Source organism: Alligator mississippiensis, chromosome 1 (assembly GCF_030867095.1).
Source record: "Alligator mississippiensis isolate rAllMis1 chromosome 1, rAllMis1, whole genome shotgun sequence".
Lineage (NCBI taxonomy): Eukaryota > Metazoa > Chordata > Crocodylia > Alligatoridae > Alligator > Alligator mississippiensis.
In genome coordinates, this window is record NC_081824.1 from 52,601,007 (window position 1) to 52,620,652 (window position 19,646).

At 40.9% G+C, this 19,646-nt stretch overlaps 1 protein-coding gene across 3 annotated transcripts in view; it reads right to left on the bottom strand.

The window, feature by feature from the left end:
- KHDRBS2 (KH RNA binding domain containing, signal transduction associated 2) overlaps positions 1–19,646 on the bottom strand; it is a 789,727-nt gene that overhangs the window by 305,192 nt on the left and 464,889 nt on the right. For all 3 annotated transcript variants that reach the window (XR_002093266.2, XR_009463400.1, XM_006258261.4), the window contains exon 5: positions 66–193. Coding sequence is in view for 1 of the 3 variants with exons in the window: in XM_006258261.4 (XP_006258323.1) it covers positions 66–193 (128 nt within the window). In the remaining 2 variants the exon portion in view is untranslated. The remainder of the gene's footprint in view (positions 1–65; positions 194–19,646) is intronic.

The window sequence follows — 19,646 nt, forward strand, 5'->3', positions numbered from 1 at the left end:
AAGGTCATGGTGTTTCACCATGGGCTGTGCTTCTTTAGCATGAATAAAAGTACAAAATAACATACCTTGAAGAAGCTGTAGGTGCTACACGGATTCCTCTTCCTCGAATTCCCCGTCCACGTGCCGAATCTTCAGAACCATTCAAATATGACAGTTCTCTCAATTGTTCCTGACGAATTTCATCATTGTAGTCCTGAAAGGCAGATCGTGGAACTAACTAAGGCTTCAGTGTCAAGATTGACATTGTTGTCAAACCACTCCTACTTGGTCAAATGCACCTTTGCTCATGCATGTCATTTGTCTCTCTGCTGGAAAGCAAATGCTTGTGTTCAAGTGGTAAGAGGTATGTGAACAGATAAACCCAAGTGAAAATACATGAAATTGTGCGTGGATTTAAAGTATTCATAAAGTTACTTACATGCAAATAATAGTTATGGTTTTCAAATGTGTCACTTGGGAATTATTTTGTCTCGAGGCAAACATGGAGCAAAAGGGTGTTTATATGTTATCTATGCCAAACACAGTCTATTTGACACTATCTCCTGGCACAGGGAATGCTAGCAATTTAAACAGGGTAATCTTGAATGGATAATGTAATTATGATATATGCAAGTGGATATACTGCATTAAGTTGGGCTGTCACTTCCATACATATCTACAAGATTTTTTCACCCTATTGAATATGGACTTCATCATAGGTGATGCATGGTGGGGCACAGGGGGCACGTGCCATCCCAGATTTCTGTACTAACTGCAGGGCATAGGGCTGCAGCCCAGCTTGAGCCAGGGCCGAGCAGCAGTAGGCACGGTGGTGCAGAGTTGTGCCCCCCTCCTCCCTCCACTGTCAATATGAATTGTTTATGGATTTTATGATACTCTAAATACCAGCTGATCAAAAAGGGTAAAATGAGCTATCTCCAGAGCTCTGAAATGTTATGAGTAAGCGGTAAACAGGTGTCTCTGTTAAGTGACAAAAGAAAGGTTCTTTTAATTCTGATCTTAGAGTATCAACTTCAAGCAGGACATCAAATGAATTCCATATTTTACTGATAAAACATTATATAGTACACCTATCACAGCCATTTTATATTATAGGGGAAATACATTGCTCTACAGTATTTAGTTCCTTAATCTTAGTCAGCATCCCGTATCACTAGCCCCTTGCTTAAGTAGTTAGCTCTTCTATCTGCTGGTAATGGCAATAAGAGTCTAATGCAATTGCTGGCTTTCTGACAGTAGAACTGTGGGACAATTAATTACTGTTCCAAAACAGACAAGATTATTGAATTTCAGCTCTTCATTTTTTCCATCCTTCAAGAAACAACTAATCTGAAGAATAATCATATTGACTGACATAGAAGGATCTGCAGTGGAAAATGCAGTGGTAACTACCAGCATTCAGATGCTTGAATGACCAGGACATATTAAAGTGACACTTCTTTTTGCTAAATTAAAAAGAAAGAAAAACCTCATTGTTGCTTTATACACAATTATTTCTCCCTTTACTGGATGAGTTCCACTAGCCAGCATGTGAAAGGAATGGACTAAGGAGGACTTGGCTTATTCTATGTGCTTTACCACATTCTTTCAAAATATCTTTCAGGGAAGAAGACAGTCAGCTGATAACCGTATTCTTGAGAAATTGGATCCTAGGTTGTCTAAAGGCATAAAGAGGATTTTTACTTCTTTATATGGAAGTGCAGTGGTTACAATCTAGTTTTAAATTTTTACTGAAATGGGTTATAATAAAAACTACTAATGGAATTTCAGGTTAGAAAGAGAAAACATAATAACGTTAAAATAATCGCCACACTGGTAGCATAAACTTAATCCACAATAAACTACCCTATACAAAATAATGCCTGGCATGTCATACCAAGCCCAAAATACATTACAACAATACATGCTCTGATTCCATTGGCTGGGATGCAACCTTATGGATCTGGAACAGGGATTACTACAGTTACAATACAATCCCAAAACTATTGTTACTTAAATCTACAGAGATGCACTCAGACCTTATTCCGACATGATACAATTTCAACCCCAGGACAAGAGAAACAGAATCCTTCTGCTTGTCACCTATGGTCCCCAGCTTGAACACTTTTGGACACATCATTCAAGACCTCTTATCCTCCTAGAAAATGGCAACCATCTGAAGGTAGCAATGGGGGCAAACCTGTCCTGGCTCACAGACAGTCCTTCAACCTCAAACTGTGTCACTTTAGCAACAGGCTACCTAACTCCCCTTCTCACCAAGGCACCAGGCCTTGCAATAGACCCAGATGCCACCTGTACCCCATCATCAACACAAACCATATCACTGGACCAAATAACACATATTTGTTACCTATGATTTATTTTATCTGTAACCCTACCAGCATCATATATGCAATCATCTGCTTACAGTGGCCCTCTGTTATCTATGCTGGCCTGATGGAATGATCCCTACATGCAAGAATGAATAAGTACTGATATGACATCAGTACTGAAAGGACATAAAAGCCTGTGGCAGAATACTTTAACCTCTTTGGATATTCCATCACTGACCTCAGTGTAGCTGTTCTTAGAAAAACTTCGAAAACTAACTTGAACTGAAAATCGCAGAACAAGAATTTATCCACAGACTGGATTGTGTTAAGTATAGTTTAAACAGGAACTATGGATTATCCCATTACCTGAATTAGCTTTTATAACCCAAATGTCTCTATGGGTTTATTGCTGTTTCCTTTTTTCCATATTGCTTTCCTTCCCATTTCATGTCCTTCCCTTCCTTTCCTTCCTCCCTTTTGTATTCTAATCACACTCTCCATTTTATACATGGCTCTCTGCATGTCCTTTCACAGCATCTGCTGAAGTAAGTTTAAGTTTATGAAAATTTATGCTATACATCTCTGACTTAGTTAGTCTATGGGCGCATCTACACGTGCCTCTTTTAAGCGGGCTTAGCCAGAAATCACCATATATAAGACGCATGAAGGGCACATGTCTATACATGTAAAATGGTGATTTAAAGCTATGTGAGCCTAAATTGGATACCTGCAAATACCTAAGTCACATTAGTTCACATGTGGACATGCTAATGTGCATTAGCAGTGTGTGCATCAATGCATACACACCATGTTAAGACGCATTAGTGCATCTGCATGTGCACTAATGAGACTTAGCTATTCATGCCCAAATTAAATGTGGCTTAACGTGCATTAATCACCTAATGCGCCTTGATCACATTATTGTGCCTTAACCAAAGGCACATTAAATTTAGGCACGTGTAAAAACACATGTGGACATGCCCTATAAGGTGCACGTCTACCCTGGCCCCTGCCTGACTTCAGGCTAACACAGCTAACTATTTCTCTCTTCCTTGATTATGCTTTTAGTAGTGTTAAGGAAAGATATCCTCATGGATCAGCCTGCCGTGTAAAGCAGTAAAGCATGGTAGGACAACTACAAGTTGCACTAAATAAGTAAGATTTACAGACACAACCAAAGAAGCACCATGTTTGTTTAACATTCATAGTATGAACAATTAATTCCAGGACAACAACCTGGACAACTGAGTTTCTAGAATAATGCTGAGGGATCCCAAGCACAAATATTAATTCATGTTATATAAGAGATAAGGAGGTTTGGGAAGGAAAAATGTAAACATGTAATGAAGAACAGAGGCTGGAGTATTTTGGGCTACTGCCTAAATATCTGTTCCTCAAGGAAGGTCTATTATAAATCATTGCTTAGAAGAAAAGTTCCTTATGCAAATTAGTGTTATTTTGCAGCTATTCCTCATTTACATCTGACCACCACTGAATATTTGTATTTGAATTTCCCCCATTAAGGAGAACCAGGTAAAGGACAGTTGTGACGCCTAACATATGTAAAAACTTATATCCTTTTGTGGCTCAATACCGTTGACTGATCAATATGTTATTTATATTGCTTGCCCAGACACAATAAGGATGGAACATACTGTTACAATGGCAATAGACATACTTATATGAATATATGTGTATAGCAACAATTTAGGGAAGGATATCCAGAAAGACAGAGATTTCATTTTAAATATTATAAAGTCTACACAACTCACTTATCACACATGCCCTTTACAAAGCATAATAAAATTGTAATCTTCTAAACCTGAAGTCTGGAATTTTCAATGGCAATGCTTACCTTCAACTCCTTCATTAAACAGGAATGTAACACTGAATTAATCTTTCATAACTACTACATGAGTCTAGCAAGAGATGGAGTATCCTGCTGAATATTTAATTGTAGCTGAGTTCAGAGCCCAGCATTTGAGGCAAAATTATGCTGCTGATGCTTCAGATATACCCAATCCCAAGAGTTAACAGAAGATGTTGCAAGACATACCTGTACTGAACAAAGAATAATGATGTAGTTACATACTCTATATTGAGTATTTCAAAAAAGCTTGCCCTTATTAAAATAGACTCATACGTAATTGTTCTTTATGATCTGTTTTTCACTAATTAGGAAACTGAGTCTTTGATAATATTTCACTTATAGCTTTTGCTTTCAAATCCATGTTGTTTATGTTTTTAAAACCCTGTTTTATAGAAATGGATTTTCTGTGCATTATGCTTTAAGTTAGAAATGATAGCCAACATTTGCGAATTAAAAGGCCTAAAGGTAAACCCTCTGAATCCAGGCTTAAGCTTTTAGACAGTGGCCTTGACTTTCAGAAGTGCTTAGTATTTACAGTTTCCAATACAGTCAGCAGTGCCCAGTATTTCTTTAAATCAAGCCCCTCATTTACATGCCTATATATGACTTAAGCTACCCATTTTCATCAGAAAGTTTTGAAATATTTGACCCCTGACTTTAGCATTCACTTAAAGAGAGCATAACAAAATTCGCTATTATCACAATCATTTCTTACTTAATACCACCTCACAGCTAACATTAGGTGAACTAATTTGAGTTAAATAGGAACAAATTCAAGCTCATACCAAAAACACCAACCCAAATTTTTTTGTACTTTCTTTTTTTTTTTTTTTTTTTTAAAAAAAAAGAAAATTTTACTACCAGAGTAAGTGTTGCAGCAGTTGGCTGGCTTGGACTTTTAAGATTTATTCACACCACCGCTGAACCAAGCAATTGAGCACCAAAGATATGGCATGAATGCTCCATGTATCATACTTTAATAATGGAATATAGATGCCCCCTGTATGGTCTTGAGTGCAAGCAAGTGGCTCTCTATTTTGGACATTCTAACTACCGTGCCCTCACAACTTCTCTGTGAGTGGCTACATCACATCTTTGGAGGGTAGCAGGCAAGAGGCAAGTGTGCAATGCTCCACTGAAGTGCTCCCTGGAATAGCGCACAGGCTGAAAAAATATGCCCAATTTGGTTTGTACCTGACAAGGTATCATGTTTAGAATGCAGTTAACTTAGCAAAACATTACATGCAGTCTAGCTCAACTTGCAATTAAAAATGATTTATAACGAATCTTATGTTATTCTACAACTAAACACCTTCTGATTAATATCTTCTAGTAAGCTGGTAACTTTTCTGTGCCTTGCCATTGCACTCGAAAAAAAATCAAGACTAAAATAATAGTTTGCATAGGGATTTTTCTTTATTATACTCAAAATGCTTCAAATGTGAGTCAAAATCAATAGCCTACTTTTTACAGCAGGCCTAAGTACAGAGGTTTCAAATAGTTTCCATGAGAGGCTTTGCAATCTAGTGGTTAAAGATATGAAGGCAGTACAATAAAAAAAAATCAGATCTGAATGTGAAGAGGCTGTCACTTCTTCATAATAAACTAAACACCTGCAGAACCAAGAATAGATATCTAGTCTCACATTTCCAAAAAACATTGGCCTCTACTAAGCTATTTAAAAAGCTCTCTCAGCTGCAGAAAGTTTTTTTCCAAAGCTGATTGCAGACAACAGAAAGAAACACAGTTATGTATATATACTGAGGGCTCAGTTCTGTGCTTCTCTGCTACTAAGCTCACATAAGTAGAGACTAGAAAGAGATTGAACTACACTGCATTGGCTGTGCTTGTTCTCACCCATGATTTACTAAAAAAGCTGTCAGTATAAGTTAAAACAGCTTTGAGGCTCCAAAGCTGTTGAGCTTTGATAGCTGCAGGAGTTCAGTGAAGTCTTGACTTTAAGTCCTGCCACTGTTGTTTGATGGCTCTTGTATTTGTATGACACAATTTGAGGCACGTGTATATCTGCAAAGGACAATACAGTGCTGTGAAAAAAGATACGTATCCTATAATACATTACTTTTCAGCAGGGATAAGTATCTAAGATGGAACATGATGTTATTAGGGCTCGGCTACTGTCTATGTCTGAACTAGCTTGTTTAGAAGTAACTTGGCTATGTCTATGGGGCACTGTCACACTGTGCAACATATCTTGGAGTCGACTGTTATTCACTATCTCAGGGCTTCACTGTTTGGGGCACTTTGCTATTCAATTATTGCAATGAATGTTGCAGAACAGGTAGCGAAGGAAAATCAATGCTGCTTTGATTTTTTTTTTCATACCTCAACCCTAACCAAAATGGAGAGACCCGTAATTGAAGTAGGTTGTTTCTTATGGGATCTGCAGCCTAACTCCAGTCTGTCTTGAGAGGTTCTAATATGTATCCTAAGCTTTGAGTACTTTTACAAACATTACCAGATCCCTGAATATTTTCAGGCACACTTTGCTGACTGCTAGTACTTGGAGTCACCAGCACCTTACATGCTAATTTGTAATGACTGTCCATTGACTACCCACCCCAGCTTCACATAAGACATGAAATAAATGGGCATTGTGTGTTGCAGAGCATAAGTGTGTCAATAGAACTAGATTTCATTTTCACATGGCAAGCAGGAAAGAAATTAGAATGGGAAATGGTAAAAAGGCTGTGGAAGAACGAATCCCTTTTTTATCAGAATTTTCTGTGTATCTCTGCAATTGTTTCTTTTGCAAGAAGACCAATAAGGCTATTTTGAATCAGTAATATTTTGAATCAATACAAACAGTAACTGGGCAGTCAAGCTTCACATTTCATGTCTTTAATAACTGAAGGTTCAGAATATAATATCTGATTCCTTTTCTGTTGAGGGCTTAACCAGTAAAACAATTCACACAAAGTTCGGCAGAACTGTTGGAGCTGACTTTAGCCCTTCTTGCCTGAATATCTGATGTGGGTAACATATGCTTTTAACAATAAGAAGAGAAGCCCAAACTAGACAGCTGTTTTGATGTCCCCAGATAAGACGTACGCTCTTTGAACCCATGCTTAATATATATGAATTGTCTCTTAGTTACCTACATTCATTTCATGCTCATCTGTTAGTATGGCATTCTGCCCATCCATAGACTGGTCTGATTATTTCACTAGATCATAGGTGCCAGGTAATGATGGGTTTAAATGGGCAGCCTGCAGTACACCACAAGTGACATTTCTTCTGCCAAAAAGTCCTCCGTGACTGCAATATCACATTAGTGCCACATGCCTCTTGATATTTTCCCATGCATGCTGGTATTTCTGTAAGGTCATTTTGTGGGCATGTAGTCTCATGGCAGACAGTAACCTCAATAAAGATTTAAAATAATAACTATAACCCCATCTGAGTCAGAACAAAAATACATATTTTCTACAGCGGGGTGGGAAAGTGGGGAAATCAACAGCTTGGTAAGCCCCACAGTCATAAATATTGTCCCTTTTCACATGAAGCACAAGCAAAACAATAGTAGTTTTTTACCTGCTCAATGCCTGTCTAAAATAATCTTTAACTGTGTAACAACATTAAAGGACACAGCATATAAAACAGACGATACATTTCTCAGTAACAATCAGAATATGTTGTGACCAATATGGGCTTGTGCCTATAAATGCCTATCGGCAGAATGCAAGCAGACATAAGCCAGAGCCATAAACACTTGCCTTTGAGGTTAGTTGACAGCTGGGGATCTGTCAGCTTGCCATAGACAGCATTAACCCAAGCGTGGATGTCATTTTTCTCTCTGAGCATGCACAATTAAATCTGCCTAGCATCATCACCATGGGGTACCTTTATTTCCAAGTGCAGGGAAGAGAGGTATATCATGCTTATCAGCAATTGGAGAGAAGTTGATAATACCCATAGTGCAGATTGCATGTGATCATTACCATGAACTTTGGTCCAGTGATAGTAGGGATAAGCAAACTGGGTCTCAATGATCATTCCTATTCACAATTATTATTATTTATACTACCGAGTGCCTCTCAAAACAGATGTGAAGATTATTCCAGTTTGTATAGAATTTGTACTGTAGTAAATATTAAGTTCTGCTGTCTGTTATCTGTTCCTGGTAATGAAGCTCCTATTTCACAGAATTTACACTGAAATCATATGAAAACCCTTCAGCAACATAAATCAAATTCCATTTATTTGGCTTAGCTTTGCTTCATCCCTACCCTTGTTCTTTTCACTCATTCAAAGTCCCAAAGTAACACCTCACCTTAAGTCAGTCTTTTAGGGCCTTGATACAATGGTCCACAATACTTATTCCTAAAGTTTATGATGCCTTCTGCATTAGCCAGATGGCCTGCTTAGCACTGCTGTATTTAGTTCTGGATTACATGCTAGAAGAAATATGTACCTAAACCTACTAGATCTTGGCTCCAAGAAACTGCATAGTCATATTAGTGTGCTGTTCCACTCAAGCTAACAGATCTTGCTTGTTAGCAGGGGTAATTAACCCAGGTGGAGTGTTGCGCTAATGCAATTATACTGCTTACCATACATAAGCAAGGCAGCATATTTAGAGATAGTTCAGATATCTCTAAACAAGATCATGTTGTGCAATACAGACATCCTAAATGGAAGGGAGAAGGGCATGGGAGGGCCTGGAATTTGAAAAGCATTGGGGGTGGGCAGGGGAGAGGATGGTGAAGTGCATCATCACAATAAAAACAATACATATTTTTTCTCTAGTTAAAAATAAACTAGAAGCTTTACTAATAAGCTAGGGGCCTGGGGCTGTATTATTCAGTTTAAGATCGAAGCAAAAAGAAATATTTCATTGGAATCAGGTTAAAACAGTTTGTGGGGCTGTGAAATAGGAGTTTCATTACCAGGAACAGATAACAGACAGCAAAATTTAAGAACAAAGGATAGTTTGATTGGTGGAACATAGAGGCCATTAAAAAGAACAGAGGGTCATTAACACTTGCTGAATGAAGAGTTTAGAAGGGACCAGGTAGATTATAATAAACCATGATGTCAAGTGGCTGCCTCAGCACTTCTTAACTAGAAATGCTGCTGCCCCTTCCAGGCAGTTGGTTTTAAACTTTGGGTAGATCAGGAATCAACAAGGGGTGTAAATGCTCCAGTGTACCCCTGTTGGATCTATGCCTGGTAAAGTTTATCTCTGGTATGCTGCTCTCCAAATGATTGTAGAAAGGAGGCCCAGGATGATGTCACTATGTAGTTTAATAGATTTTAAGGCTAGAGTGATTTTCAAGACATAATATGGGCCACAAAAGTATTCATCCATTAATACATGTGTCAATCCAACTAACAGTTTTCTTCAACTAGAGTGTGCATCTCAATGACATTGTCTTCATTTTAAAGATTTCAGATTATAGAGACTTTATGATATCTTTTGATTACCTATTCCAACAGTTAATTACTCTTGCTCTTAAAAATGTGAACCTCATTTCCATGAGTACCTTTAGCTTATGGAGCAAAGAGAAAACTTGGCATTTGAGAAGAAATAAGAGTGGGAGGAGAGAGAGTGAAATGCATGGATTTTATGGCTAGGAGGGATAACTGAGATCATTTTGTCTGACCTCCTATATAGACTACCGAATTTAACTCCTATATCGACTAGTGAATGCAATAATTCCTGCATTGAAATAAATTACGAGGAGAGACTGGAGAACCTGGACCTTTTCAGCCTCCGCAACAGAAGGTTGAGAGACGACCTTGTGGCTGCCTATAAGTTCATCACGGGGGCACAGAAGGGAATTGGTGAGGTTTTATTCACCAAGGCGCCCCCGGGGGTTACAAGAAATAATGGCCACAAGCTAGCAGAGAGCAGATTTAGACTGGACATTAGGAAGAACTTCTTCACAGTTAGAGTGGCCAAGGTCTGGAATGGGCTCCCAAGGGAGGTGGTGCTCTCCCCTACCCTGGGGGTCTTCAAGAGGAGGTTGGATATGCATCTAGCTGGGGTCATCTAGACCCAGCACTCTTTCCTGCCTAAGCAGGGGGTCGGATTCGATGATCTATTGAGGTCCCTTCCGACCCTAACATCTATGTGTCTATGAAATTTATTTTGTGACTAAACTACAGCATTTCTGAAATATTTGGAAGTGGCTACTTTAAAAATATAGCCTATGGAGAAGACAGAGTTAAGCAAGGAATGTAGGGTATCATAACATAACCAACAGAACAGATATCATGCTGCTACAGAGGGAAACAGAGATACAAATAACGCAGAAGAGAGATGTGACAAAAGGAGCAGTAGGGTGGTAATGATACTTCCCATTTTAAAAAGTGAAAAAAAATTATCCTGGTTTTCTATTTATTCAGCTGATTGTACAACTGGGTGATGTCATCTATTTACAGACTGTTATTCATTTTTTAAATATAATGCAGACCAGAACTACTTTTTTCCACTATTTTTTATTTACTCCTTACAGAAAATCCATTTCTTCAGTCAGCTTTTTCAGATACACTTCTATTAATATGTTCAGTGATAACTTGATTGTGACAGGAATTTATTTTAAATATATCAAAACAACAAGCCACAAAACAAGCCATGCATAATCTCTCTCCTCCTTATATTTCATGAACTGTCTTTCTTATGATGAGCATAAAGAACTAAATAATTTTGGGGCTCTTTAAAATCCCATTAGGTGTCTATATGTATCTTTACTTACTTAAAATAATGTTGTTAATCTGACCCCAGGTCATGTATAATGTTTAAAATAGTTTCCATTAGGGCTGTGTGAAGCTTTGGTGCTGATTTGATTCAGAGGAGATTCGGCCTGATTTGGCGGCCAAATCTCCAAATCTGAATCGAATTAGGAGACCAATAAAAAGGCCCAAATAGATTTAAAGTTCTCTGAATTGGTTTGGAAAATATTCAGAGAGCTTTGGAGATTCAGGCAGTCCCCACTCGCTGAGGCAGGGAGCTGAACTCAGACTTTGTGCTGGTAAGTGGGAGGCAGGGTGGGACTGGAGGAGGGGGGAGGGGACCATGGGGGGACTCCCACCAGGCCCCATCCTATGCCTGCTCCCCCAGCCCACCTGAGTGCCCCCTGACCCATGCCCACTCTCCCAGCCACATCACTGGCTTCCCTGTCTGGCCCCAGTGTCCCAGTGCTTTAAAAAAAGCCCCACACTCACCAGCTCCTGCCAGGTTGGGGAGTGATCCCTGCTGCCTCCCACTGCCCCGCACTGCATGGGGGGCTCTGCTACCAGCTCCCATCTCCTGCCTGCTCTCCCAGCCCCATCAATTACTGCCCGGCCCAGCCCAGCCCGGCCCAGATCCAGCTCCTGGTTCTTAAAAAATCTAAAAAAAGAAGCCCCACACTCATTGGCTGCTGCAGCAGCCATCAGGACTTCTGCGGGTTTGTGGTAGAGCCTCCCATGCAGCTCGGGGCAGTGGGATGCAACAGGGATTGGTCCCCCACCAGACAGGATCTGGTGAGTGTGGCGCTTTTTTTTTTTTTTTTTTTTTGAAGAGCCAGGATGCTGGGGCTGGGCAGGGCAGCCATGTTGGGGGGCCCTGGGAAAGTAGGCAGGGGATGGGGAATTGTGGCAGAGCCCCCCAAACAGCATGGGGCAGTGGGGGACAGTGGGGATTAGCCCTCTGCCTGGCAGCAGCCGATGAATGCAGGGATTTTTTTTTCTCTTTTTTAAAGAGCCAGGACATTGGGGCCAGGCGGGGCTGGGAGACCGGCCAGGGAATGGGGCCTGTTGAGTCAATTTGGGACAATGATTTGAATCACCAAATCGAATCACTGTCCCCCAAATCAGCTGAATCCAAAGCAAATACCAGCTGCTTTGCACAGGCCTAGTTTCCATGAAAACTGAAAATATCATGTCTGCTACTACTGCTGCTGTACTCTACAATGCTAGTTTGAATGCATTTCCTGTAGTAATTCCATACCCCTTCTTTGGTCAGCAGGTTTAATAACTTTCTTTTTCCACTCTTAATTAAATTAACAGGGGGTAAAGAGTTCTCAAAATAAAGCAAATACTGTTTAGATTAATGTAATTGATTAATAGGAGTAAATCCCTGGAATATGCAGCCTTATTATTGGCAATCATTCAATTCAAGGACAGTCTGTACCATGACTCATTGATGGGTCTTGAGGTGACTTAAGAATCCAATATTTGAGCCACAGATCCATCTGCAGTCTTTCCACAGGGGAGAGTAGGCTGAAGGCTGGGATTTCTCTCTTTTTTTCTTCCTCCACTCTCTCTGCTTTGAGGGCAAGATGCTTTACCTTGATGCTGGCTGTTGCACCACTGGAATCAGTTAGCAGCCAGCTCCTCCCAGCTCAATGTCAGTGTCCTTTTTCTTGAGGTATGCCTTTGAAGTGTCCTTGTAGCATTTCCTTAAACCACAACTTACCTGGGAGTAAAGTACTTATTTTGGGAGTCAAGAGCTGGGCATCCATTTTACAAGGACGATTTTCTTGAGGCATTGTTAGTGATAATCTCTCTAGGCTCTTGAGATGATGACAGTATGTCACACATGTTTCACAACCATAGAGAAGGGTGGATATGACTACATTGTAGACTTGGATTTTGGTGTCTTTTAGGAGCTTCAAATCAATAAAAACATGCCAAAACAATTTCCTGAAGGAGATAATTGCATACCAGATCCTGTGCTGGATTTCCTCATCAATGTACATCCTCTGAGAGCAGTTGCTACTGAGGTAAGGGTGCTCAACTACCTCCAGGGTATTTCCCTCAGAAGTAATTTGAGGAGGGGGACTACAGTCACGGCCTGGAGCAGGTTGATAGAGCCCGTTAGTCTTCTCAATGTTGAAAGAGTAGCCCAAAATTCAGTAGGATTCTGCAAAGAGATACGGCATGGTCTGGAGGTTTTCCTCAATGTATGTAAGGATGGCACATTCATCAGCATATTGAAGGTAAAGGATAGTTGTTTTGAATACTTTGGTCCTTGAGTGAAACTTTCCAGACTGAAGAGCCCTTCAGCTATTTGGTATTCAGTGTTAATTCTGGAAGCGATGAAATCCTTAATGAGAAACTGGGGTGATAGTTTAACAAACTGAAGCCAACAGAATTGGGGTCATAACTCATTCTTGCTTGACCCAAGTTTGAATGACAAATGAATCTGTTTCTGATCCACTACAAAAATGGTCACAGTCATCTGGTTAAGAAGAAGCGTTAGGATAGTGACATGATCAGATATGATCAGATGATAGTCACATGATCAGATAATAGAATGCTGTTCACTGTTCAGTAAAGAGTGGTAAGAAGCTGTTTCTCCAAATATGTATTTTTGGAATTGAACACCATTTTAGTAATACTGTCCTTGTCCTTTAAATTACAAGACAAGACAAATAATTGGCATTTCAACAATAATGTTGCCCTTTTTCCCCCCAACACCACCTTCACATCTGTTGAACAGTAGTAGATGTTGGTTTTTCACAGGTTGGCTTCCCAGTGGAAAAGAAATCAGTTACATGAAGTCTGGTATATTTTGAATGTAACTTACATTATTTACACAGGTATGTCAGTCCTGAAAAATGATAGTCTATATAAGCACTGTTGGGCTCTCTTTAATTCTAGAAATCTAACCCCAGTGTCTCAGAAACTCAGGCTAATCAAAGACTAAAGTAGAGAACCTACTCTATTGTGCACACAACACTTTTACAGAGAGTGGTGACCCAGCCTAAATACTCTCTCAGGAGCCCAAATTTGCCTGTATGGTGAGGGGAAACTATAGGAAATGACTACTTGACAGCACCATCAAGTGATGCCTGTTGTAGCAATACACAAAAAAAAAAATCTATACTGCAGAAGGTAAAAGTATTTAAAATGTAGTTGGGTCAGCCACTACTATGAAAATTAATTTAATTAAAACCAGAAGAGCAAAAGAAACCAGTGTGGTTAGACAGAAATGTACTGAGCATACGTAAGTAGCACAAGGGCCTGCAAGCCCTGGGATCTGCTGTGGAACCAGTCCAGTGGAGGTAAAATTATGCTGCACACTATTTAATCTTAATTCCTTCTGTGTGACACGGTGATGAGGATAACTTTGAAGCTGTGACCTGTGATTACATTGATACAGTTACAACTCCCTTGGCCTGCAGACAGCCAGAAAAAAATGGTTTTGGCATGTGTGAACGCTTCTGTTCATTTTTTCTGAGTGTTAATGCTGAAATGTAAATAACACAATTTAAATGTCAACTGGTTGAACTATGAATATTCAGTTAATGTGCTCTTCTCACATTCCCATACTGCCTGTCTCACATATTCCAAGATGCCAAGAACCAAAGCTGCTGTAAATATAGTTGTTGTTTAAGTTCCCCTTGACAACATCTATAAAGAACATATGCGTGGTCTATAGAAAAATGTGCAGCATGCAAAAAAGTTAATTAATAGACAATAGGAATGGAAAGGGTCTCAAGAGGTCTCATCTATTTCTACTCCAACACAAGATTGAGTATACCTAAACCATTCCTGACATATATGTGTCTAACCTGCTTTTAAAATCCTCCAAAGATGGAATTTCTACAACTTCCTGGGTAATCCATTCTAGTTGAATGCACCATCAATCAAAAACAAGAATGCACAATTACTTGGGGGGGGGGGGCACATTTCTCACAAAAAATACATTCTCTTTCCAGTCTCTCAGTTCTAATCCTCAAAGGGAATTTACAAAACACCTTTCACATAAGACCCTATGAACTTCACTTCATCAACCTCCTGGATACAAGAAATGATGGACTAAATATAGACATTGGATTTATGATACATTATAACCTGCCTAATAGCTGACACCCCAGGTAACCTCTCTACTATTTACCAGCTATATTCTTATCACCAGGTCTACATAGCCCTTCCTCCCCTCCACCTCCAACCTGTCTCTCACCCACTGACTGCCTCAATTTACATTTTCACTGACTGGCTTTCTCTCATGCACACTCGCCTCTGGCTTCTTTTCTATTACATCCAGGAAGAGCACAGACCAATTGCAGATATTTCCTCATCCTGATGAATGGTGCTTGTACCTGAAAGCTTGCAAAAAAGAATTATTCCAACTATTTTAGTTGGTCTAATAAAAGATATCAGATTTACCCAAAGAACCTTTCATTTTAAAATTAGGCATTTGAGTTGAATATCAGTCTAAATAATGCAGAGGTTACCATATTGGTTGCATTATTTTCTTCAGATTTTAATTTTATTAAACTTTGATATGGGTTTTTTCTGCTTTTTAAATTTTAAGGGAAGATGTCATAAAGACTAGGTACAGACATTACACACGTTGTGTGATAAGCACACAGAAAGCACGCTTCAGGTGTTCATGGCACACAGAGTGCTTTAAAAATGGTGGATCCTGCTCTAAGTTAACCCTGGATGGATGAGATATCAGACGAAAGCTCTGTAGGTTAGAGTGCTTTACTGAACATCTGTGCCAGATCCCACTGTGAGTAAAGAAAAGTTGTATTCCTCTGGAATACTATGGGGCTGTGCCGCACCCCACTCCCCGCTTTCTCCCCTCACAGGACATACTCTAGTCTTGGCCAGAGATCATCTGCTCTGCCCAAGTGCCAGGTCAACCCCATTCCTGGCTGTCACTCTGAGTGTGCTCACACTGCCAGGCCTGGTCTATGTGCCATGCCTCCTTGGCCTGGCCTTTGTAGAAGACCTTCCCCCTGGTCTGACAGATGTTGTGGATGAGACATGCAGTGATAAAGAGTTGTGTCATGTTTCCCTGTGTCCATCTTGAGATACATACTGAGAGCCTGCCAACGTGCCTTGAGGCAGCCAAAGGCACACTCTACTATCATGCAGCACCTGCACAGGCAGGAATTGAAGTGCTCTTTCCAGTGATCCACCTTTCCCTCATAGAGCTTCATGAATCTGAGCAGGAGGAAGTAGGCTGGGTCCCCTATGGGGGGAAAAGTGACTGAAGATAAATTTGGGGACCCTAAAAGTGTAGCACTCACTCTCCATCAGCTTGGGTAGTAGGGAGTTGTGGAAGATCTGAGCATCATGGGTTTTTCTTGCCTAGCCAGTGAAGATATGGGTGAAGTGGCCCCCATGGTAAATAACACCCTTCAGGACCATGGAGGAAGGGCCCTTGCAGTTGGTGAACACTGGGTAGCCTGGGATGGGCAGAGGATGGGGATGTGGATGCCATCCATGGGCCCCAAGCAGTTGGGGAAGCCCATGCAGCAGAAATCAGCAACCACTTCCTGTGGGTTGATGAGACGGATGCAGCGGCTAGCCTCTCCAGCTGTGGTCTTGCCCACACTGAACTGGTTGGTGAGATAGTGGTAAATGCTTCATGTGGGGTTAGTCAGCTTCATGTTGGCAATGGCCATAAGCTTCTCTAGAGTGAAAGGTGGCTAAATACTAATGTACTGTCATGCAACATGGGGAGCCAGCTGGGTTACAATGTCCATGAGGTGGCCTGGTACATGCAGAAGGTCTGGGGTCACTGTTCATCCCAGGTGCCCATGATGATCTGCTTCCACCAGTTGCTGCTGGTGTTGAGACCAAAAACCAGTACTTGATGGTCTGGAGGTGGTGCCAGAGCACCCCAGTGGCCATGGCATCCTGGATGGCCTCTTCCTTGTTGGCTATGTGAAAGTCAGTGGCCAGGTCCATGATGCTTGGCAAGCTCAGAATGGGGTGGGTGTCCCTGTGTGGGACTGCCACTTGGTGGCTTGTGGTCATGAGCCATTATGCCCTGGTAAACTACTGCCACATCATAGATTTCATAGATGTTAGGGCTGGAAGGGACCTCGAAGTTCATCAAGTCCAGCCCCCTGCCCCTGGGGCAGGAAGTCAGCTAGGGTAAAAGGATCCCAGCAAGATAAGCATCCAAGCGTTTCTTGAATGAGTCCAGAGTAGGTGCCTGCACCACTTCTGGAGGGAGCCTATTCCAGGTCTTGGGGGCTCAGACAGTAAAGAAATGTTTTCTTATGTCCAGCCTAAAATGGTCTTGGAGCAGTTTATGACTATTGGTCCTTGTTCTTCCTTGAGGCGCTCTGGTGAACAGATGTTCTCTCAGGTCATAATGTACACCCCTTATGTACTTATAAGCAGTCATGAGGTCCCCCCTGAGCCTGCGCTTTTCCAGGCTTAATAGTCCCATGGCTCTCAGCCTCTCTTCATAAGGCCTAATCTCTTGCCCTCTGATAATGTGCATGGCTCTCCTCTGGACTCTCTCAAGCTTCTCAACATCCTTGAATTGTGAAGCCCAGAATTGGAAGCAGTACTCCAGCTGTGGCCTCACCAAGGCCGAGTACAGCGGGAGGATGACATTCTCAGATTTACTTGAGAAGCATCTATGGATGCAAGCCAGGGTTTTATTTGCTTTACCAGCTGTGACATTGCATTGATGGCTCATGTTCATCTTGTGGTCAGTCATGACCCCCAGATCTCTTTCAGCAGTGGTGCTAGCAAGTGTAGCACTGCCAAGCGTATAAGTATGTTGCAGGATTTTTTTGCCTCCAGCATACTTATAAGCTCAGCAGTATGCCCGAGTGTGACTTGATGGACATCAAGTCCATCTGGGCACATGTGATGTCCTGCAACATCTGGGGAGTGTTAAGAAAGGCAACCAGCAGTACCCACCACAGCTCCCGGGTCTCCATGCCTGGGTACGGATAGTGGGATGCCATGGTAGGGTACAGGCAGGTCGGGACATGGAGACACATGCAAGTCACAATGGCAGATGCTCACACGTGCCCTGGGGTTCTCCTGAAAACCCAGGCCAGGACTGGTCATGGGGGAGGGTCTGAGATGATGCAGCAGGGGGGTGGGAGTGTGGTGGCCTGTACCCATCAGCCAGTCAGGGGTGGCTTACCCATTCAGCTCATCTCAGGAGTCTTTGGCAGCCCAGGGAGCACACAGGACATGCAGGGAAGTGTGGAAGAACACCCCCTACCTGCTGGCCTCAGGAAGTTCATACATGTTCTGAGCCCCTTCCCCGTTTCTCCCTCCTTGAGGGTTTTTAGTACAGTGGGATACTTAAAGTACTTCTGTCTCAGGCTTCTTGAACATCTGTACTTAACTCAAATTTCTAGTTCCCCATTCAGATTGCCACAGAATCACAACAGCTCAAAAGAAAAAAAATAGGCCCTATTTACTGGAAGTTACACAATACCTCAAGTAAAAAAGATGTGAAGTGGGTGGAGGACTTGGGAAGAAAAGTTAGAAAGCAAGGAAGAACTTAAAATAATAGTTGATGGAACAAAATATCATAAGCGGCAATTGGAATAAATTAACAAAAGCATTTTTTTCCAAATGTGTAAGTTGAGAAGAAGGTCCATGTAGAAGTGATAGCAGACAGGTGTTCATCATAGGACAAGGAAATAGCCAAACCATAGGTTGCCCTTTGAGAAATAGCATGGAGAGCAAAGGAAGGACAAGAAAGCAATAGGTGAAGAAGAGATTGCAATAAAATAGATGATAAAAGATAGAGTATCAGGTGCAGATAACAGGAATTCAATTTTTTTTTTCTCTCACTATATAAATGTATAGATAATGAAGTATTTGGGACTGATGTGGGCCAGATATAGCAGATGCTAGCTTTATTCACATATTTATGCCTTTAAGCTGCTCTAAATGTGTTGCTATTTAAACTCAGGTATATTTATAATGCTTTCACATAGTATATGAATAAATAGAAGGATAAACAGAAGTCCCAGAAAACATTCTCTATCATGTCTCCCTCTTTCTTTTTTCTTCTCCAAATGTGTTGCATAGCTGTTTACGTGCCCTTGCCATCAGTTACAAAATATGATATAAAATTGTTCTAAAAAAAACAGGGCACCAATGTATCCCCTGCATATCATCAGCATTGCAACTACCAGTCAGTTGAAAGAATTACTTTCTAAAATCATACAGCCTTTCACATAACCTCAAAGCCTCACAGTTACCATGACCTCCCCAGATGCCTTCTCAAGCAGAATGGCTTTACAACTATCTCAAACAATTTCAGATGAAACGAGAAAAGTAAAGTGATTTCCAAAGTTGAAGGGCCTTTAGAGGGAATTTTATACTGATGGAGGCCCAGTTCAAGCACCTCTTGTCACCTCAAGAGTGGTAGTAGGCTATGAGGAGAGACATAGGCCATGAGGTAGAACAGCCCTAGGCAATGTAAAGCTTTATGGACCAAAATAAATGTCTTAAGCTTCATTCAGACAGGAAAAAAAAAGAAAAGAAAAAAAAGGAGAAAAAAAAAAGTCCACCTCAAAACCTGAAACACTTTAGTAATGGATTTATATATAGTCCACCTAAATAATAAGCTGAACTTGTTTTGGCTTCAAAATAGACTTAAGGCATCATCCCATACATATGACACTTCATAGCAGTATCCAATCTGGGTGCCAGAAACATGGATTATCAAAGCAAGTTTTATTTCCATGAGAAAATATTGCAATTACTTGACCAGATACAGAAGGAAA